The following is a 23,863-nucleotide window of genomic DNA, read 5'->3' on the forward strand; positions in this document are numbered from 1 at the left end:
ATATGTGTGTGTGTGTATTACCGGCTGCTATTAGTCTTTAAAAAATGAGGAAAACAGAGAAAATAGCATTTTTATTATTAAAGTGAGTTTTAAAAGTATTAAAAGTTAAAATTAAAAAGTTAATGACCTTGTGATCAAATCTAAAATTAAAGGAGGTTATTTTTACCTATATTATTTCCACACAAAAAAACAATGGGTTATTTTCAGTAGTGTTTAAAAATCTTTTTAACCAAACACATTAATTGCTTTACTTTCATTTGCCAGATAATTATCATTGTATTGATTATATCTTCAAGAAGGTATTTATCACCTGATTCATGACGCACAGGTGTTTGATTAGATTTAGCTTGACTCAATAAATATAATGTCTTGATGACCAGAAATACAGTTTGCTTCTACAGCTTCGAGAAAAATTTTCGTAATTTATAAGGACTGCGTGCATTAATAACATGGCTTACGTTATATTTGGTAAGTCTTTTCAAAAATATTCGATGTGTGATAAACCCAACATCAAACATAAATACTTTATTCTTACACGTACAATAGTGCAAAATAGTGAATTTGGTGGCAATATATACTTTAAAGGACGGCGGGTTTTAAGGCCTTTTAAGCTGGCAGAACCACATTGCAAAAATGGACTGAAAACCTATAGGGAATTTAGGGCTCATTTATGGTTAATTTAATGCCCTATTGCCAAATTATATGCTCTTCACTTAAACAAAAAAACCGGTGGTCATGCTAGCTTACCGTTAACATAGCAGAACCACACATAGTAAAAAAACTAATTTTTGAAATTTGCTTTGCTCTATAATTTAGGGCATAATTAGGGCTCATTTAATGCTCTATTGTCAAATTTAATGCTCCGCAATTTTTCGAAAAAAACTGTGGTCATGCTAGCTTAACGTTAACCTAGCAGGACCTCACAGAGAAAAAAGCGACTTAGGCATTATTTCTTTCCACAATAATACAGGCTTCATTTAGGGCTCTGGAAATATGATAATGAAACTGTTAAAAAAATTGTTTAAACAATTTTTGTTTAAACAACCTTAGTAAAAATTAATTCAACAAATTTCTTCTTCTGCCCTATATTAAGGCTCACTTATGGCTTCATGAATATAATATTTGAATTTGACAAAAAATTGTTTAAACAATTATTGTTTGAACAAATTTACCATAAAAAATTATTTTATTTTCGTTTCTTTTGCATAATTTCAGGCTCATTTAAGGGTCCTGAAATATCATCGCCAAAAGTCGTGCGATATTTCCTTCGCCATTTTTTTTGTTATATATGGTATTGTGCCACCTGAACGTTATAAAAAATGCCTGAAGAAAATCATAAAACCCATATTTAGTCCTCGCATAATTTAGGGCTTCTTTAGGACTAATTTGGGTCAGTATTCCCAAATCATTTTTATTACGTTTTACAGCAATCTTGAACTAACTTATTATTAAGCTATTACAAACACTATTTTTTACAAGAATACTGTAGCCCAAAATTTAGTACTACGGGCCCAAATTAGTCCTCAATGAACCCTAAATTACTCAAGGGGAAAAATGGGTTTTATGGGTTTGTTCATGTTTTTTTTATAACGTTAAGGTGGCACAGAATCACATGTAACAAAAAAGAAGGGCAAGGAAATATCGCGCGACCTTCGGTCGATGATTTTTCAGGAGCCTTAAATGAACCTAAAATTACGCAAGAGAAAAGAAAAATTTTTTTTTGCAAATTCGTTTAAATTCCATTCAAATATCATATTTATGGAGTACAACACCATATACAGGGTGATTTTTGAACTTGAAACTTTCAAATATCATTTAAGATTTCGAACTTGCCCCCACCCCCATCCCCAGGGGACAATGTGATTTGAAATTTCAAGTTAAAAAAATCACCATGTATAACAAAAAGGGCGAAGAAAATGTCGCAAGACTTTCAGTTGATGATATTTCAGGAGCCTTAAATGAACAAGAAAAACGAAAAAAAAAATTTTTGTGTGGTAAATTTGTTTAAATAATAATTGTTTAAACGATTTTTTATTTAATTCAAATATCATATTCATGGAGCCCTAAGTGAGCCTTAACACTAAGTGAAAGAAGAAATTTTTTCAACTCATTTTGGATAGAATCGTTTAAACTATTTTTTTAATTGTTTCATTATCATATTGCCAGAGCCCTAAATGAGCCCTAAATTATTGTGGAACGAAATAATGCCTAAGTCGTTTTTTTCTCTGTGTGGTCCTGCTAGGTTAACGTTGAGCTGGCATGACCACACGTTTTTTTGAAAAATTTCGGTGCATTAAATTTTATTATAGGGCACTAAGTGAGCCCTGAATAAGCCCTAAATTACAGAGCAAAGAAATTTTGAAAAATTAGTTTTTTACTATGTGTGTTTCTGCTATCTTAACGTTAAGCTAGCAGGACCACCGTTTTTTTTTTGTTTAAATGAAAAGCATTAAATTTGGCAATGGGGCATTAAATTAGCCATAAATGAGCCCTAAATTCCCTATAGGTTTTCAGTCCATTTTTGCAATGTGGTCCTGCCAGCTTAACGGACCTCTGTTTTTTGCATGTAAATATCTATTACATGGGGGAGGTCTATTTTACGTAAATATAATTCCAAGTCTCGAGAAATATTTAAATTATGTTTTTTATTTGTGTATAGTGAAACCCTTTTATTGAGCTATTTTGGGGCTGGCGGTGGTGGGAAATAAACCTGAGAGACCGCCGCTTCGTATGTAAACGCTATTGTTTGTTCACGCCTGAATGGCCACTGCACACTCACCGAAGCGCCTTTTAACCTACATTATTCCCACCCGCGGCGTCCATTCTCGGAATGGCTATCTTAGGGAACGCTATCTGAAGGCTTCAATGTATGTTTAAATGTAACAATTCTGTATATAAATGTAATTTTTTCAAATATCAGCTGAAGAGAAAACTAATTTAACACTCACGTGACGTCACTTTCAGGCCTGACACGACTGTTATTACTTAGCGTGATTAAAAGAAACGTAGGTCAACGCACCTTTTCTATAATGTGCTACTCGCTTCAAATATCTGTGTACGAAGACTGGCTTTTCTTTCAGCGAACAGAGTATAGACTACACGGAAAGAATTATTCGCTTAAAAATTCACCGACTTTATGTATTAGTCTCGAATACGAGAAGAAGTCGAATAAAGTTTTGAAACCTCCTTGTTGAAGAATGTGATAAAAAATTATCTAGAAATTATGACACATTTCAGAAGAATAAAAAATGTTAATTGCAGAGTTTAAATAAATAGCGGTATCAAATTTATAATCCAGTTGACGAGACTCTCAGCGACAGTCGATGAAAATCGAGAAGAAAGGAAAGAAAAAAAAATATTCATAGCGTCACAAGTTCAACACAGACCCCGCGTCTATGCATATGCATATACACCCATACATACATACAATATTTTGCAGCATACCTGACTTTATGGCTTTTACGTAAACCTATACTAAACTAGCTTAATAATACCACATACACCGCTGTATACACTGACGGACTAACGCAGTTTCGCACGCTGAATGTCAATATTCGAAGATCCCTTATATACTCACTAGGTGTTTCTTTAACCGCTTGTGAGAATCACAGCCGTATCTGTAGTATGAAAGTCCCCGAGAATGTCTCACTGTTGAAATCTTTTATTGATTTTAGATGTAATTTAACTGTACTTAACAATATTATAGACGCGAAAATGTTAGAAAGCTTATTCAGTTATTCTTTCAATTGTAATGTAATTTATAATATTATTCAGAGCTGCAGATCGAGCTAGAAATTTACCCCCCCCCCCTCCACTATACCTACCATTTGGGACCCGCAAAACAGAAGGTGCATGATTACCATTGTAAGTTCGCGTGCAAGCCGAAACTGCACGACTTGATCTTCGGCTTACTCAAGTCTTCTGCTGCATTTGAAAGAAATTGGCGATTTTAATGTTTCGCGTGATTCTTAATTTCATGTATGCGTCGATTTTGATGTTATGTTTTTCAAGTGTATATAATATGGATATTATTACTATTATAATATTTTGAATGAAATACATAAATGAAAAAAAAATTTTTTAAATTATTTTCGACAAAATAGTTCAATTTTTAAACAAAAAGTTAAATTTTCATACAAAAAGCTGAGCTTGTATACTACCTAAAATATTAAAAATCCTTTAAAATCTCTTGAAATTTTTCAAAGCTCTTGAAAATTCCTTGCAATTTTTAAAATGCCCTAAAATGTTCTAAATCCTTTAAAATCTTGTAGTAAATTATTGAAATCATTAGAAAATTCTTTGGAATCTATTAAAATATCCTAAGATATATCAAATCCTTTAAAATCTCATATTATATTACTGTAATCAATTGAAAATTCCTTGGAACATTTTTAAATACTCTTAAATACTACAACACCTCCAAAATATTTTGACATACTTTGACCTTTTTTTAAAGGATTTTTAAAGTACTTATTTAAAATTCTTTGTAATTCCTTAAAATTATAAAAATAAGATGAAAATTCCTTGACATCTTTTGAACAATCCTCAAATGTTTAAAATCATTTAAAATCTTTTAAAATTTCTTGAAATTTTTTTAAACTTGAAAATTCCTTGAAATCTTAAAAATACCCTGAATCATTTCAAATCCTTTAAAATCTCATTTTAAATTATTTAAATCAATTGAAAATTCCTTGGAATCTTGTAAAATTTCCTGAAATATATCAACTTCTTTAAAATCTCATATTAAATTACTTTAATCAATTTAAAACTCCTTAGAATCATTTCAAATTCTCTCAAATTTTTCAAATCTTTTGAAATACCTGACACACTTTTTTAATATTTTTAAATTACTTTGGATTTTTTAAAAATAATCCTTCCAAAATTTTTGAATTCTTTGAAATTCCTGTGAATTATAAAAATAAATTAAAAATTCCTTGACATCTTTTAAAAAGTCCTCAAATATTTAAAATTCCTAACAATCTTTTGATATTTCTTGATATTTTTTAAAGCTCTTGAAAATTTCTTGAAATTTAAAAAATTTTTAAAATGGGATAAATAAAAATTCAAAGCTTTCGAAATTTAATATTCAAAAATTTTCAACTATGAAATGTGAATAATTTTCAACTGGATGGGATTCAAGTCTATACAATTTTAATTGTAAACTTGGAAGTTTATTTACAAAAGATTAGTAATCATAATCATTAAACCTTCAATTAAATAGTTTAACTAATCTACAAACAGTTAAATTTTTAATGTTTTAAAATTCTTTTGTTTTCTAAATTTCAGTCTGAAATAATTTCATTTACAGATTGTCCTATTGAAAAACATACATTGAAATTTTAAACGCTTTCAATTTATTTATGATCATTAATTTTTTATAAATAAACTTCCAATTTTACAATTAAAAATTTGAAGACTTGAATCCCATCGATTTGAAAATTATTCTTAATGAATAGTTGACAATTTTTGATACTTAAATTTCGAAAGCTTTGCATTTTGATTGATCCCATTTTCAAAACTCTAATTTCCAGTCATTTCAATATTTAACGTGTTGAAAACTTTCTCTTTTCTATTTTCAATCTGAAGCTTTAGAAAATTTTAAGAGATTTCAAAAGATTTCTAACGATTATAAATATTTGAGGATCTTCTAAAAGATGCGAAGAAATTTTTAATTTATTTGTTTAATTTACAGGAATTTTGAAGAATTAAAAAAGTGTTGGAAGAGTTATTTAAAAAAATCCCAAAGTATTTTAGAAATCTTAAAGAAAGTTCTAGGTATTTAAAAATATTTTAAAGGATTTGAAAATTTTAAGAGAAATTACTTTTCGAACAACCCAGATTTTTGACAAAAATCCTTTGAAAAGTATTAATATTTTTTAAATGAATAATTTTATTGTTTGTTTTACTACAAGAATTTGTCACAATTACTAAGCTTTAAAATTCTTTATTCAAATAATGAGCTTTGAGAATGAAAAGATTTCAAATCTCCAGTCCATCAAAATTGAGTGCTCGTGAAATTCAAAGCTTTAAAAGTTAAAAACTAGAAAATTTCATAAATATTTTCAAATTAGTTTTTAAATACAGATAATTTTAATATATTCTATTTAAAATTTCTAATTTTTTTAACTTACAAACTTTTAGACTTCTTAAATTTGTACGTTTTCAAGTAATAAATTACAAAATTTGTAATTTCATTGAAGAGGCGTTACATATCTACGTGAACACTGGTGCGCATCACCTCTCGTTTTCTGCGACTGTCGACGAAGTTCTAAAGCTGAGCTCAGTTCTTTGATTTCTCATCTCTTAAATTATCTTTAGCAAGAAATCTAAAACTCCTTTTAAAATATTTTAAAAGTTGATCAACTTCATACTATAATGTACAAAATTATGTTTTAAATCCTATATCTTTCAAATTCCTCGACTGTCATGTAAACTCTAGAGAAACTCTTTTAAATATTGTTAACCTTTAGAGTACTTCTTAGAGAAGATCACTTAGTTCACAAAATACTTCTCCATAAGAATTACTCTACTTTTTTTCTGCGACTCAGTTTTTAAATATTAATAGACTTTATTCTACATCTGATAAATAGTTTTCTATTATTTCTTCAAAGGCATTGGAACATTTGAAGACTTTTCTCTCTGTCCAAGTTTCTTCAAATAATCGCCGAAATTTTAAACGACTAAATTTTTCCGTGTAGGGTGATCCGAAATTTTTGTCTTCGAATTTTTATGCATATCACCTAGAAATGTGTTAGAATCAACACAAAAATGTTCTCAGTTTGTTTTTGTGTTTAAAAAAATTATATTTACAGGTCGCTATAACACCATTAAGCTTAACACTTTTTCTTTAAGAAAAAAAGACGTTTCTGGAAAATTTTATTCAGAATCTTCAATATTAGATAAATCGAGTTGAAGTTCAACGTTTCTCTTGATACTTAGCCATAGAATACGAAAAAATATTACTTTTAAAATATGACCCTATAAGTCTGTTTTATATTGTCACAAAGAAAACCGTAAGTGAAAAAAATGGGTTTTGCGAGTTTTTGGCGCTAATTATGATTTTTTTGCGGATTTCCAAATGAAAATTGTTTCTGATACATAGAATACTACTTTATACTAATAATGAGGTGTTTTGTTAAGCTTTTCAAACAATTTATCATTATTTATAATAACTTTTTCTTATATAACAGAAAGTCGCGGTTTTAAAAAAAAATTTCCACCTTTTGTGCAATTTTCAATTAGAGTGAGGTGAATAATTATGTAATTAAAGTTAAAAAAATTATATTTTCAAACAAATTATTGCCATTGTTAATAATATGCAATTTAAATAATGTATAGTTGTTTGAACAATTTAATAATGTCTATCTTATGTGTATCTTCTCTTAGAAAAGTGCTAAAAAGTTGCGGTTTTTTCTGAACTCTCAAACTTTTTGTCTACTTTTCATTTAGCGAGGTAATAATTAATGTTAGATAACAAACATTCTTATACAAAGAATTATTTATTGTTTATAACTATATTACGCTTTTCAGAGTAATGCTAGAAATTTTCTTTTTTCTGAAGTCTTTGGTTCTGCTTTGACTTTTTATTTATAAACAAATAATAAGTGAACCTTAACCAGAATAGATTTAAAAATAATACTATATTGTTTAAAGTGACTTATTTTTCTCCTTTTACAATTCTTTGAAAAAAATAACTTAAACATAAAGCTATCTTGCAAAACAAACAAGAACAAGGAATGGAATAATTAGGAGTAGGTGGCTGGATTATAGGTCTTTAAATTACTTTGAAAGTTTTGTTTAGAATTATAACAAGCAATTTACTGAGAAGCGTAAGAGAAAAATTTGTTCGAGGTAGAATCATTGAAGTCATGGAATTGCTTTTATTGAAAATTAAAGTCAGATATTAATTTTACAAATATTTGTTTTATTTCAGAAAAATATACTCACAAAAAATAAACAGATTGTTTAAAATATAATTCTCTCTAATCTTTATTTTTCATTGCTATAGGAGAAGATAGTAATAAAAAATAATTATTTGTTCAAACAATTATGCAACGTTAAATTTGATTAATTGTTAAGTCACTTCAAATAAAAAAATAGACAAATAGTTAAGAATTTAAGAAAAAATGCAACTTTCTACTATTAGGCAAAGGAAATATAATTAAGAACTAGCAGTGCCCAGTGGCGGCGGCTTTGCAGCCGCGGAACGGCCGCTCTGATTAATACTATATATCAAGTACCAACGGAAATACAATAAAAATTGTATAAAGTTATAAAAAGACATATAAACCCATGATGAAAAAATTTTTATCATTTAAGAATAACTTAACTTATGAATGGTATTCGCATATAAAAGTCAAATTATTTATTGCATTCGATGTTACTTATATGTTTTCTTTTAATATCCAGTTCGAACATGAAAATACTGAAATGCAATCAACATGAAATTTTAAGTATTTATTGTAGAATTTAGGTTAAAAAAATGCGAAGTCAATAATGAAATTTAAACTTAAGTTGGAAAAAACTCTGCGGAAGCAAAATAGAAATAAACACTTGAATACAGAACATGGAAACTGTATTTTTCGAATTTTAATGATAAAAACTGTATCTAAGTTGTCGAATTAAGTTTCCACAAATTCCGCATCACGTGTGAAATTTGTACAAAGATTAAGAAAAACTCTAAATGAGAAAAAGAATTAGAAACTGAAAAACATAAAATTAAAAAGGCGTTTCTTAATTTTAAATCATGTAACTCCTACTCAAGTCGGAACTCAAATTGGAGAAAACTGAAAAGGTAAAACAGAAAATTAATTCTAAATACAGGATATTTTAATTGTTTCCAATAAACAAAATTTTACTCTAGTACGCCCCCCTATGTTTTAAATTTGTATATATTTTAAAAAAGCCCGGGAGCCCAAACAATATGCGTGAAAAGTTGGATGCCAATTGGTCAAAAACTGCGGCAGAGCGACCCCTCATATCTTCATCCCTTTGGATTTTCATTAGCATAACACGTTTTAGGCCACACCTGCTTTTATGCATTTAAAAAACTGTGCCCCCTCCCCCACACACCATAAACCCTAAATATTCTTATGATCTGTCCGGGAACTCAAGAAATATGTGTGGAAAATGTGAGGATGATTGGTCAAAAACTGCGGATGTGCCCCCCCCCCCTATTTTTACCCCTCCTATGTGTCCCTCATAATATTACGACCTGTCTGGGTGCCCCAAGAATGTGTGCAAAATGTGGTGCACGATATGTTTTAGGCCATTTGATTTTATATATTTCAAAAACTCTGCCGGCCCTATTCCATCTTCCCCAAAAGAGCGTATAATGCTACATTCTAATTTAAGTTTTACCGTAAATTCGAGTCAATACTAAATAGTTAGGGTGACCATGACCTTCTGATTTCGGATCGCGAAGTTGTCATAAGTTTTATATTTGTTTGTATTTCATCTACTGTAGAGTCAATTTCGCGATTATTAAGACCATAACGTAGTCACAATTAAGTCCTTTCTAGTCTATTTTTTTCCATTCAACAAATCTCTATTCTTCACCGTCGACTATAAATTCTCCTATTCCGGTACTATCGTCATCATTATTCCTATTTCCGGCATCCTGGATGTATCGGAGGAGCATTTTACTGGAATATGTTATGCACTGTTGATGCCGAGCCCATCCGAGGAATCACAAGATACTCGCGACATGGGCAAAACAATCCAAAGTTCTTGTCCCAGCTTTGTTCCTGTCTAAAACTTTCCACGTGGTATTTCTTCTGTCGAGATTTTCAACCTCAACTCTCGCTTGAACCACAGTCACATCATTCAGTCGAGTTCTCGCACTAGAGCAACCGTTTTATCTATCATTCGTAGAGGTACTCGATATTTATTTATAAAGCCTTCAGCTGTCAAGTAAAAATCTCTCAAATGTAAGACATTAGCCCTTAAAATAAGTCCGTTTAGGAACTTGAAAATGGTTTTTACGTGACCATTTTGAGCTTCGACCACCCATCGCTGCATCGTTACCATGCGGGCGCGATTGGCCATTTCAGTCGTCAGTTGACGATGATTCCTTTATATAACAGGCGGCATTTGGACATTGCATCGTTCATTTTCCAAGAACTGCACTGCATATCGATAACCTCGATCCACAAAAAAATATCTCTATCATCAAACCCTTCGTGAATGGTGTTGATATCTTTTTCGAACTGATCGATTATTACCGGGGCATCGTTGTTCCTCTCATCTGCGAAATATGATCCGTGGATTTCGACAGTGTAACCATCGGGTGCAACCATCAGAACAGGTTTCAATAAATGACGTCCGTTCTGAACCGAGTAACTTTGTCTCAAGGTACAGTAATTTCCTGATTTTTCAATATAATTATAAGTATGAATGATCTGGAAGAACTTTTTGGAGCAAGACTCAAGTTGTTTCTCCTCTTTTTCCGACAGTCGCTATAATTTCAAAATATTAAGAAAAGTTTCCTTATTAGCTTATTTCGGCCTTACAGTCCAATTTAAAACAAATAAAAAACGATTGCAGTTGTTAAAAATATCGTTTTATTTTCAACGCTTCGGCTGTCACTGCGGGCGTTCATCAGAAAAAATTCCTTCTCTAAAATACGCTGTGTTTTTCTATTATATACAATAAATTAAAAACTAAATTATTATAACCAATTAGAAACATGAAAACTTATTTTTGTTATTACCTGTCATTCAAATACGTAGTCCAAAGTTACATTTAATTGTCAAAAAACTTTCGAACAATTAATGTTCAATGATTTTAAACACCTTCAAAAACATATGAGTCATTTTCGAAATTTGGAACCTCTATAAGAGAGGCTCAAAAAAAAAAAAAATACATTTCTTTATATTTAATTAAGACAGCATATAAATATGACGAAAGAAAATAAGCTACTGAACTGGACATTGATATTGACATAAATGCTAACAGATAATACTAAATGGACGATAATGAACAGGCCGAATTTTCAAATAACCAAAGAAAAAAAATGGCGCGCCAAAGCTCAAAGGATTTAAAATTGTGAATTGAATTTAGTTTATTAAATTTGTAAATGTTGAAATATTAAATTTAATGTAAAATGTTTTAATACGTCTAGTTTATATTTAATACTTCAGTTTGAAGATTACTTATAATTTTACTACATTTTTTGATAAAAATAAATTCAATGATTCGACGTTTATAAATGTTTTGTTCTCTTGCTAAAATACTAATGTTATCAAAATTAAAATAAAAAAGTGATCAAAATTCCATGAATGCCGAGACAAACCAGTGTTTAAATTTGCAATTTCACAAGCTCTCTTATGTTCAGCAAATCTAGTTTTTAATCTTCTGCCAGTTTCACCTATGTAAACTTTATCATAAACAGTGCATTTTATTATTATAACATAGGGTAATGTAACCTTTAAATCTGTTTTATTGTATTTTTCTAACCATTTTTTCTGCTTACTACTTTTTGTGAACTATTGTAAATTTCGTGAATTTTCTCTTTTATGACACTTTCTGTTAAAGGAAGTGGATCATTATTCTGCAATAACGTAACTTTTAAATTATTTAAATTTTCTTTTATAAATTTAACATTACTTAATTTTATACACCTATCTACTAAACACTTACTTAAAACAATTTTTTGAATGAATAAATAATGAGATTAAAAAATTAAATACCGCCCAGACCACGACGGTTTCTTATACCAATTTGTTATCAAATCACAAACGCATTAGTGTTCCCTGAAATGGATTTTAAATTGTTAGATACGAACTTAGCTAAATTATATGTTGGAGAACCAACAGTTGAAACAGTTAGTCTCCAATTTAAACCTAGTTTGTGCACTTTTGGCAAAGCATAAGTTTTGGCAACAATACAACTTTGTGTTTTTAATCTGCAGGCCATTTTTTTATTAATATATCTCTTTTTTCCCCATCTTGAAACAATATCGTTCAATTTGTTTTCAGCAGTAGGAACTAAACTATTTTTAACATTTTTATATAAATTATTGTTCTTTATAATATTCTTAATGGTTTGATTATACTTACTTCTATTTGTTGCAAACGTGATATTGCCTTTTAGAATTATTAATTTTTTATTTTATTTTTGATAATTTTTAACTGAAACAAGCTCAGTTACAGTTTTTCCAATTTTTAGCTTTTGTTCATCTTCTTTTATATTTTTCATACAATTTTCAATGTTTGCAACGATATTGTTTACGGAGATTTCATTAGCGTTGAAAGGAACACCAAATTTACGTCCTAAAGATAATGTATCAGCTATATCATCTGGGATTTGAACATTAGATACATTCTTGAAACATTTTTTTAATCCAAACTCCTTATTCTTATGTTGAATATCTAATCTCTGCTTTTTAACAAAGTTAATTTTCTTATATATTCTAATCTTTTAGCATATTTTAATTTATATAAACCTCGTGCTTGATAATTAAAAAGAGTGAATTGAATCTTCTTTTATATATCTTAATGAATCATACTTTAAGTAATTTGAACGTTGAGCTAAATCCTGAATATTTTTAATAGAGTTGTTAATTTCACAACATTTATTTTGAAAAGTTAATATAGTTTTTTGAAATTTTGGTAAAACGTTATAATGCAAATTAGTTCATTTAAATTTCTTTGTGTGATTTTGTGTATGGACTTGAATTAGGAATTCCTTACGGCATCTTAGTAAAAAAGAACGCTGCTCTTTTAGATAAACTAGTCTTTTTTGAACGTTCATCCAATTTCCAAGTTCAAATCTGATGCCTTGACCGTACTTGTTAGCAATATAATCCTAGTAACCCATACTTCTAACACGTTACTGACCTTGATAGATAGGGAAACGGGGGAGGGCAGCGCCAAGCAGTGGGGCAAAGAGGATTTTCCTTATATCATGTCTATTATTTAACAATTTTAGTTCTACTTTACTTCAAATAAATCTATTTTATCAGAGAGATATTGTTACTTACTAAAATGACAGAAATATAAAGCTTTTGACTTTAATGACAATACTTACAGTATAAAAATTTGATATTTTGACAGATAAAACAATATCACACAATCTAATTAAATTAATTAGACGTAAATTAAGTCCAAAATATAATAAATCCCATAAATAAGCGAGGCTTGACAAGGGGGTCAGGCCCGACGAAAATAATATTTACAAGTGCTTAGGTGAAACACGTGTCACATGTTTCGTCGATAAATGATCGGCAATGTAGAATAGCAACTTATCTCGTGGACTACATGGAAGAAACTATTAAATATTATTATTATCAATCCGGTCAATATGCAGTTTTCTTGTATTGGTACAGAAGAAACATTGCGTGAAATCTGTTTCTAGTAGAATAACAACGAATAAGAGGTTACATTAAAGCTATCTCTATTTTTATTTAAAATAACGTATTATTCTTGTTGGATATCCTGAAAGGTAATTTTTCCAGTACATAAAATACCACAGAAGCAAACCATAATATTTTCTTATCTTTAAATGTTTTGATTTTCATAAAAAGCTGCAGAATGATTTACCCTCACCTGAGGGCAAAGCCGAACAAATGCAGCATGTTAGAAATAATTAAATTCCCAAATCATTGTTTTTTAAATGTGATTAATACTTATAGAAATATGATATATAAAAATGTCGAAATCTAAATGAGAAAAAAATGGATCAATTTAACATCTTATTAACTTTAAAAAGATCATTAACTATTAACTGGTTGGAGCTTCCCCCCCCCCCCTTACCCTTTGAATTATCTAAATGAACTTTTTGGAGCAAGACTCCAGTTGTTTCGCAGATGACATAACTGATACCTTGCCAATAAGGTAGTAAGGTAATAATAAAACTTTTCTTAAGATTTTAAAGTAACTATAAGTTCCATCTGCAATTACAATGGCTTTCAATTCACTCAAGTTATCATTATATAATTCATTAGCAAATGAAGCTACATGCTCTGCGATGAATTGTTGAGGAGTTATCGCTTCAAGACCAATATTTTCCGGTACAAATCGTATCATTATCGATCTTCTCAGAACACTAATCAAGATACTTATCGCCTGTCTGCTGGAATGATTGAATGAAATCTTTAGAAGCTCATCAGTCCATGGCGCATTTAACACAAAAATATGATGAGAGATTTTTTGGCTAGCTGACGAAAGTTACTCGCTTCAGGGACAGAAACACAATACTCGTATAAGTCGTTGAATTGGGCTTTTGATAAGGATGTAAGACAAGCAAAATTCTCATCAGTTAATGTCCCAGGATCTAGAGAGTTCTCACGATTTTCAGATCTGAATCTCTTAATTGTGTGAAGAATCTGCCGACTTCTATTCTAGGCAAAATAATAGGGCGATTTAAATGTGGCAAGCCGGAAAAATGTTTCTTGAAATAAAACCTGCTTCTTGAAGGTGTTGCAGGCGGATCCAGGTGGCTTGAGAAACTGAAATTTTTCTGTCCTAATATATATCTACTCGAGCCTGAACACTAAGCCGGTGCCAATCAGTGTTCAAGTCATTACAAATCATACATTTCTCGGTGGATCTTTGATTGAGAATTTTCAACCTGAGACTATCGGGACCCTGTAAGGTAGCTTCCTCGCGCGTGAGTAATAAATCACAGTTAAAATAAACACGTAAAAGATTACACAGCCGCACAAAAAAAAAATTGTGCGGATCTGGTAACAAGACACACGTATTCCTATGGATTTTGGCGCGCTGAATTCAAATTCGTATCAAAAATCACCCATCACGTCATGGTTGAGCCATAACCTCAAAAAATAACGAAAAATCATGCACTGAGGCAAATAAATTTCAAAATAATACCAGTGATGCAAATTTTCATTTCAAAAACATGTCGTCAACCGTGAAGGATCAACCCTTGCCTGATATCAACTTATTTAACATAACTTTACCCAACAGAACCTGACCTCACCTAACCTGAATTGACAGAAATTTATTGAACTACACGTAAAGCTTTGCAAGCATATTTTCCCAGTAGCAAATGTGTGCTACATCGAATGGGTCAACTCGAGCCTGACCTAGAAATAAATCTAACCTAACCTAACCTAACCTAACCTCACGAAACACAATTAAACTGATTGTGTTGTCCAGTTGTGTTTGTGGTACCGTTTGAATCAGCTTGGGCTTAACCTGCAAAGAGGTCAAACCTATCCTAACCTAAAAAAACCTGACCTAACCTAACTTAACTTCACGCAACACAATTAAACTCATTGTGTTGTCCCGTTGTGTTTGCGGTACCGTTTCATTCAGCTTCGGCTTAACCTACATAGAGGTTTAACCTATGCTAACCTAACAAAACCTGACCTAACCTAACCTAGCCGAATGAAATTCTACCACACGTGTAGCTATGTAAGCGTACGTTTCTCAGTCTTAACTGTGTGCTATATTTAATACGTTAATTCGATCTGAACCTACAAATGAATCTAACTTAACAGAACCTGACGAAATTTTGCTTAACGCAACACAACTTAACTAAAGTGTTCCCGTTGTAACACAATAAAATTCATTTCATTGTACTACAGGTGGTTAAAAATTTAGACGCACATTACTCATTTGAAGAAACTTAGAACTACAAGTAGAATTGACCCCATTTCAATTAACCTGACAATGTTTATATCAATTAAAATGTAGAACTGTAACTTAAACATGCAAATGAATAAGAGTTTTATTCAAAAATTTTTTCTCTCTGCTTTTCTTAAACTTAAGGGATATATTTATACTATCTTTCGTGTTTACATTTTATCTTGCTTTTTATCGTAATTAAATTGATTTATAGACTTACTTCAGTCTATTTTCTGCCTGCTATAGCGTATCCTTTTTTCTTCATTTTTAGGTTAAGATCGAGTTAACCTATTAAATATAGCACACATTTAAGACTGAGAACCGTACGCTTACATAGCTACACGTGTGGTTGAATTTCATTCGGCTAGGTTAGGTGAGGTCAGATTTTGTTAGGTTAAGATAGGTTAAACCTCTATGTAGGTTCAGCCGAAGCTGAGTGAAACGGTACCGCAAACACAACGGGACAACACAATGAGTTTAATTGTGTTACGTGAAGTTAAGTTAGGTTAGGTTAGGTTAGGTCAGGTTTTTTTAGGTTAGGATAGGTTTGACCTCTTTGCAGGTTAAGCCCAAGCGGATTCAAACGGTACCGCAAACACAACGGGACAACACAATCAGTTTAATTGTGTTTCGTGAGGTTAGGTTAGGTTAGGCTAGGTTAGATTTATTTCTAGGTCAGGCTCGAGTTGACCCATTCGATGTAGCACACATTTGCTACTGGGAAAATATGCTTGCAAAGTTTTACGTGTAGTTCAATAAATTTCTGTCAATTCAGGTTAGGTGAGGTCAGGTTCTGTTGGGTAAAGTTATGTTGACAATGATAAAAGCCGTTTTTTGACAAATGTACAAATGAGCTCCGTGCTTGTAGCACAATATACTATTAAGTTATTTTCGAAACTTTATTGTAAAAATATATCTTTAAATATATAGCTGATAAAATAAGAAATAGGTTCATAAAGAAAGTATTTAAACTAGTGATAATACGAAATTGATTCTAGGATCTAAGAAGATCGAGGTGGCTTAAAATGTATAATACGATTACGACCAGTAAAAAACGGATGCCGCCACCGTTCCAGTATGAACCGGTCACGGGACCAGGTCAAACTTGAACAAGCAGAGCTCATACCCAGTGCTTCTGACTTCAGCGGCGTTATGTTGAAACTCGGAAGGTTTTGGGCTTTGCGCCCATGAAGACATTTGTCGAGGATGCTGAGATACAAAACATTTATCAAATACAACCAAATTAACCGAAACCACTTTTCCTTAAGAAATATTTTCAGAACATCAACGTCTAAATTTAAAACCTGCATGAAATGATTATTGTTGAGTGTGCCTTTTACAATTGAAGACCCCCCAAAAACCCTGCAAAGTTACATTTAGATCTAAATTCTAAAATTTTCGCGCTTGAACATGTCCAAATTATGACTAAAATGAAAAAAAGTTTGGGAATCGCTGCTTTAAACCATAAATCAATATTATTTAAAATTAGAACAAGAGTCAAGTGAATGGTCTGTTTAGTGCATTCTGAGGAACCTTCTTTATATACTCGAAAGATTGTTGGATTTCAATGTGCGGTTGATCATGAATTGTTGGACTCATTACGTCGATTTGTTGTACAGGAGGATCTTCCGACTGTATCTCCAAAGTTCACCCTTGATGAGGAGGAGTGTGAAAAACTTTTTCTCTCTACTTATCAACGTTTAGAAGATGGTCGCTTCGTTGTTCGACTTCCAATCAAGGATCGGTCGATGAATTTGGGAGATTCTCGTTCGGCTGCTCACAGAATGTTCATAAGTTTGGAAAGGCGTTTTCGACGAGATCCTATTCTGCATCAGTCTTACGCATAGAGTATACAGGAGTATGCTGTTCTAGGTGAAATGGACTTAGTGTCTAATCCTGATGAATTACTATCTGCTCAGGGTTATTTTCTACCACATCACTGCGTCATCAAGGAAACCAGTTCCAGTACAAAATTGAGACCGGTGTTCAATGCTTCGAGGCAAACTGATTTGGGTAGTTCAGACGTATTTGGATTCATCCTACGACATCGCTACAACAATAGAGAAACGTCGCCAAGTAAACTTGCATGTCCAGGCGGATGGTTTTATTTTGAAGAAATGGTTGTCGAACTGCGAGGATGTTCTACAGTCTGTCTGCTGATCACATTGTTATATGGAGAAAGTACAGGACCGAACTTTCTGAACTATCATCGCTTAGCATCCTCCGTGGGTTGGGATGTTCTTAGAACGTGTCTGGCTGCGAACTTCACGGTTTTGCAGATGCATCGGAGAAGGTCATCGGTGCAGTTGTCTATCTGAGGACCTGCTTCCTTCGGATGAGATACGAGTCTCACTATTTATAGCTAAGACTGAGGTTGCTCGTCTTAAGGAGACATCTTTGCCTCATTTGGAACTTTTTGCGGCTGTTCTGCTTGTTCGGCTGGTAGTTCATGTTTGTTCGGTCTTAAATCTTCCTATTGCGATGCCGAGTCATCTATGAACGGACTCGGTAAACTCTCTCGACTGGATACGAGCCCACGCTCTACGCTGGATGACATATATTTCAAATCGGGTGTCGGAAATACAGACTGTACTGCCTGGTGCTGTATGGAAGGCTGCACGACAACTAGCCCGTAGACAATTGATCCGGGACAATTGATTCGGGACAATTGATCCGCGACAGTTCATCCGCGATAATTCATCTGCGACAATACTTGGAATATGGAAAGGGGACGGGGAATATTCCACTTAAGTTGTATGTAATACTTCGACATTGGTAACAATGATTGTTATGAGGAAATGCTCCAAACTTTTTAAATCAAAAACATGCCACAATCCTCATAAGTTTATTTAAAGAGAATCCTTTTTCATAAAATATATACATAATAACAAGCAGATGAAACTCAGACATGTATCATGCTTAAAAAAAAACTACAATCAAAATACTCATTACCAGTACGTTTATCGGTTGTTGTGTGAATTATTACGGAACATGATCGTTTCTTATATTCAACGCAACGCCATGTTACATTTGTGTTGTTGACACTTTTCTTTGCATACAAATGGCCTTCGTGTAACAACATTAAACCACCCCGTTGTGATTTTATAAACTTCAGTGGCATCTTAAGAACGTTAATAACACAGCAATTAAAAAAAAACCAACAAACAATAACAATAAACCGACGTACTTCATTTAACTCAGATATCAAGATGTGGAATGCTCACGGATCAATTGTCGACGGATCAATTGTCAACAGATCATTTGTCGCGCGGACCAATTGTCGCGGATTAATTGTCGCGGATCAATTGTCCGCGGGCCAACTGGCGTGCCACCGTATGGAATAATGTTCCCGGGAAGGACAATCCAGCTGATTGTGCGTCTCGAGGCATTTCTCCTTTACGTTTGAAGAACCATCCTCTCGGGTGGACTGGGCCAACTTGGTTATCACAATCACCCATCTTTTGGCCATATTGTACATCAACAGAGAGGAAAGGATCGTTGTACACTCTGCAGCGGTTGAACTGGCCCCACCGTGATCTTTGTTGAGTCGATACTCGAATCTAACTAAATTACTTCGCATTACTCCTCTCTGAGAATCATCAAACGGTTGCGGAAGAAATCCACTGACTTTCCTCCATGTAAACTTACCACAAACGTTTTGAAACGTGTTAGGACTCGTCTGGTGGCATATGAACAACGTCGACATTTCTCCGAAGAATTTAAGTTGTCGCGCAAGCAACTCCCAGTCACTACAAAAAGTCCTTTACTTCGTTTGCTACCCTTTTAGGACTCTGATGGTTTACTGCGACTCGGAGGTTGTTTGAAGTACGCTGTAATGGATTTCGACGAGCGATAACCTTATATCTTACCGAAGGACTCTATTCTCACCACTCTCATCGTTCGGAATGGGCATCAGGCCATGTTCCATGAAGGAACGCAACTTACACTATCATATCTACGGAGACAGTATTGGATAATCACAAGACGTTGTGTCGTAAAGAAGGTTTTGAGTCGTTGCGTTGTTTGCGCTAGACATCGTGCAACCACTTGCACTCAACTCATGGGTCAACTGCCTCCTCATAGAGTTACTCGACCGTCTAGACCCTTTGCTATAAGCGGCCTGGATTATGCAGGCCCTATTTGAATGCGAACAACTAAAGGTCGCGGGCACAAAGCATATAAGGGCTATATTGTTTTTTTCGTTTGTTTTGCTACGATAACGGCCCATTTGGAGGCGTGTTCGGACTACACAGCTGATGGCTTCATAACGGCTTACAAACGTTTTGCCGCTCGACGTGGCATAAGTACTTTTCTTTACCACGACTGCGGTACAAATTTTGTCGGGGCAGATAGACAGCAACGAACACTTTTCAATGAAGCCTCTGCTGTCTCAACGACCATCAGCCGTTATCTTGCTTATAACGAAATATACTTGGCGTTTCAACCCTTGGGCCGCCCCGCACTTCGGAGGACTTTAGGAAGCAGCTGTTCGTTCTGCAAAACATCATCTTCGTCGAGTAGTGGGAGATACTTCTCTGACTTTTGAGGATATGACAACCATCCTCACGCGGGTAGAGGCTTGTGTCAATTCACGACCGCTACAGGCTCAGAACGATGATCCGAATGATATGATACTGTTGACGCCGAGTCATTTCTTGATCGGTTGTCCAATCTTCACGGTTCCAGAACCTTCTCTCATCGACCTTGAACAAAATCGACTACAAAGCTGGCAGCTTACCAGACAGATGTATGAAGATTTCTGGACCAGATGGTCCTCTGAATATCTACAAGTACTTCAAAATTGTCCGAAGTAGCAGAAGCCTGTGCTTTCAATCAAGATCGACGATCTCGTGCTTATCTTGCACGAAAATCTTCCTCCTACGAAGTGGGCTCTAGGTCGTGTCATTGCTACACATCCGGATGCTGAAGGTCATGTCAGGTCCGTTACCTTACGTACTGGTACTGACTCTCAACAGACCGATTATGAAATTGTGTGTCTTACCAGTTCACCCTTCAGAGGTGGAACCTAACTCGTGAGTTTTTTTTGTGACTGTAGTAAGTTATCATTTTTCGTGTTTTTAATCATCAAAAAAATGGGAGGGGGGAATTTTCCGGATATTTCATGTCGGTTTCTCTATTTTTGTATTATATGAGTGTTTATATTTCGCGTGAGTATTCTTAACTCTTTCTCTTTCATCTACAAGATACCATTCTTATCTTGTCAACTCTAAGATATCTTTTCGCCGTTAGAAATATTGAGGTGGTCAGGGTCAGTCTGTAAATTGTTACTAAGCGCTCGAGTCTGAATGTTTACTCGTCTTACTTCTATATAATTGTTTTGTATCATGTAGCCTTTTACTAGAAGGCAGGAACTTTGACCCTCTTTGTTAATAAATTATAACTCGTTTTTTGGTGCTAAACAAATAATGAAGTGAGTCAGTGACCTTTTTTTACTATTACACTCAATCCCGCTAGGAATTTGCTTCATTTAGTGCTATTTCTCATCAGGTTTTATTCTAATTTTCGTACGCTGTTGGATAATTATTGAATGGAAATTTTACCAGAGCCAACTTCATCTCACTTTTTTGTGCTTCAATTTTTTCTGCCGACAAAAATTGTTTTACACAGTGCGTTTGAAGACAATGTTGTAACCGATTGTCGGTAGGTCTAAAAATGCATTCAAAAGCAGAAGCTACAGTATTTGTTGCCTTATTGAGGTGAAGCCATAAAGGAAAACAAAGCAATTGATATCTCTATTCTACCTTGAGGACTAGGCATGTCGCAGCGGTCGACTTCCCCTTGTACCTTCACATTAATCTCCGCGCACATTTTAGGCAGTATGCGGCTAATCCCCTCCTATTCCTATTTTCATGATTACGACTAGTAAATATCATACATCATCATTATATGTTTTTTGAAGAACGCAAATAAACGAGATCTCCTACGTGACATCGATTATATTACAATCACTGTATGAACGTTGAGGAAATTTTTTTCTAGTTCAACGTGAAGTGTATAGGTATTTTACCTTTTAACACAACGAATTACTTTTTCTGTAGCAAATTGTCTCTTGATAGTTTCTGCTATTCTACGTGCGACAGAAAAGGATGGTGCGTGACGTAGGTCATATTAAATTTCGTGCAACACCTGTCATTATTATTTTGGAAAGTCGTCCCAACGCTTTAACTTTGGCAGAATGAAGCTGAACTATTTACTTTCTGGAAGCTTTGAAGCTTTTCTTCTTCTTTAACTGTTTAGTTCTCTTCACCGTCGTCGCTTAAGAAAAATAAAGAACTGCTTTTTATTTCACTTAAAGTAGAGGTAGCCAGATTATCGTTGTAACTGGTATTTGGAGTCTTGCGATCGTTTGCAGTGATTACGTCATCGCTTTCTTAGATGAAAACATGGATAAATTTGAGTTATGCGTTTAAAAAGATTTAACACTTTCGTGTGAAGATAATAGCATTTAGCGTGCGTATTTCATGACTTTATTACAAGACGAGCAATTCTAGCAAGTTTGGGGACTGATTACAAACTCGGAATTAGAATTACCTTGTTAGGAACTCTGTCAGGTAGTGTGCTTTAGAATCTTCCTCAGTGCAATAAACAGACCAATCACTTGATTCTTGTTCTTATTTCAAATAAATATTGATTTATAGTTTAAAGAGCCCTCCTTTTCGAGTTTGAGGATCATATTGGGTCCATTCATAATGTAATTTTTTGAAAGATAAATTCAATTTTCTCCATAGTTTCATTTGCGTGGTGTAGTGTATATGTGTGTAGCCGGCGTGAAGTTTTTTCTAGCAGGCGTGAAATTTCATGTCGGCTCGGTGGCGGAGTTCGCACGTGCGAACGTCACTGGGCTGAAAGCCACCACATTATGCCTGCTATATATGCTTACAATTATGCATTTTCAAGAGAGGGGAGGTTAAACAAAAAGTAAATTTCACATGGCATCATATGGCCCTTCTCTGTACTAAACGTGTTTACAAAAATGCCGTCCTGGCGTCTTGTTTGTGTTTCATGTGAACGACGTTTTTCAGGTAATGATTTTCAATTCGTATCGTTATTTTATTCAAGTTTAATTTTATTACTGCATCTGTGGAACTAGATAGTTTGAATTGTTATAAAAAATTGTTGTTCTTCAGATTCATCTATTCATTTTTTACCTTAAGAAAATCTCAATGACGGGTTCAAACATCAGTTCATTTTGAATTGTTTTTGTAACTGAATAAACCTATATTGAATATATGACCGAAAATATATTTTGCCTTTCTCTGCCAATAAGATAGATCTTCGAGAATCAGGTTGCTCACATTAGCAAAATTTACGAATGATCTAAAACAGAGTAAAAAGACGTTCATGTCGAATTCTAAAATAGCAATACGGAGTACAAAGCGGAAAAACGATTTTAGGTGAAAGATGCAACAGTTCCATCATAATTGACGGCATACAACAAATACACGCTGACGTGGTTATTTCTAAGACAGAGCCCGCATTCAAAAGCCGGAGTAAAGTGCCAAATATTGCGTTCTTTGATTTCATACTCACTTTCATTGTTGAAAGGCAACCAGTACGAGGTTTACAGGCAACCAGTATGAGTTAGATACCAGTACAAACTAAATTACGGGAAAAAGTTACTCGGTTTCAAAGTAAAAGTTCTATAGTATTATTTTATGATTAGAAATAATAAAAACGAAAATTTTAAACCGGGTTTCTGGCCACTTAGTTGGTATTTTTAAATTTAAAACATAGATAAATGCGTTTTGGAAATGGCAATGAAAAACTTTGTCAGCCATATTCATTATGCGCTCACGGTAAACTAAGGTGTCTATAACGCTCTTGACAGGCAAAAATAAACCCCTTAGTCTCCGATCTCAATCCAGCAGATATGAGAAAAATGTTGGATAGAACCATCGATAGCTCTTCTCTACGTATAGTGCCATAGAAATTACGATGAAGGAGCGAATGTTCTGCCTCCAGTACGCGAGATTTGATCATGAAAGGTGTTAATGATGTCAGGCCATTTATAGTGTCGCAGAAATCAAAAGGTCGACCAAGCTCCTCTGCGGCCCTATCTGCGGCACGTTATAGAATTGCCGAAACATTGATGACTTTATGCTGATGCATTAGTCCCATTACATAATCTGTACTTTTCATGACTGAAAAAGCTGTAGCTACGAGGGTAGTTCAATAAGTCCTTAGAATGAAGTATAAAAACAATTTTTTTTGGGTAAATTTTTTTTTATTTTTCAACATAATCTCCTTGGAGC

General features: G+C 33.4%; 1 protein-coding gene across 1 annotated transcript in view; it reads left to right on the forward strand.

The window, feature by feature from the left end:
• Nucleotides 1–357: 357 nt before the first annotated feature.
• Nucleotides 358–23,863, forward strand: part of LOC117172995 (NPC intracellular cholesterol transporter 2 homolog a-like) — a 72,652-nt gene continuing 49,146 nt past the window's right edge. The window contains exon 1 of the mRNA XM_033361336.1: nt 358–468. Within this exon, the coding sequence (XP_033217227.1) occupies nt 450–468 (19 nt within the window). The 5' untranslated portion in view covers nt 358–449. The remainder of the gene's footprint in view (nt 469–23,863) is intronic.

The sequence above is a fragment of the Belonocnema kinseyi genome, chromosome 5 (assembly GCF_010883055.1).
Source record: "Belonocnema kinseyi isolate 2016_QV_RU_SX_M_011 chromosome 5, B_treatae_v1, whole genome shotgun sequence".
Taxonomy (NCBI): Eukaryota; Metazoa; Arthropoda; class Insecta; order Hymenoptera; family Cynipidae; genus Belonocnema; species Belonocnema kinseyi.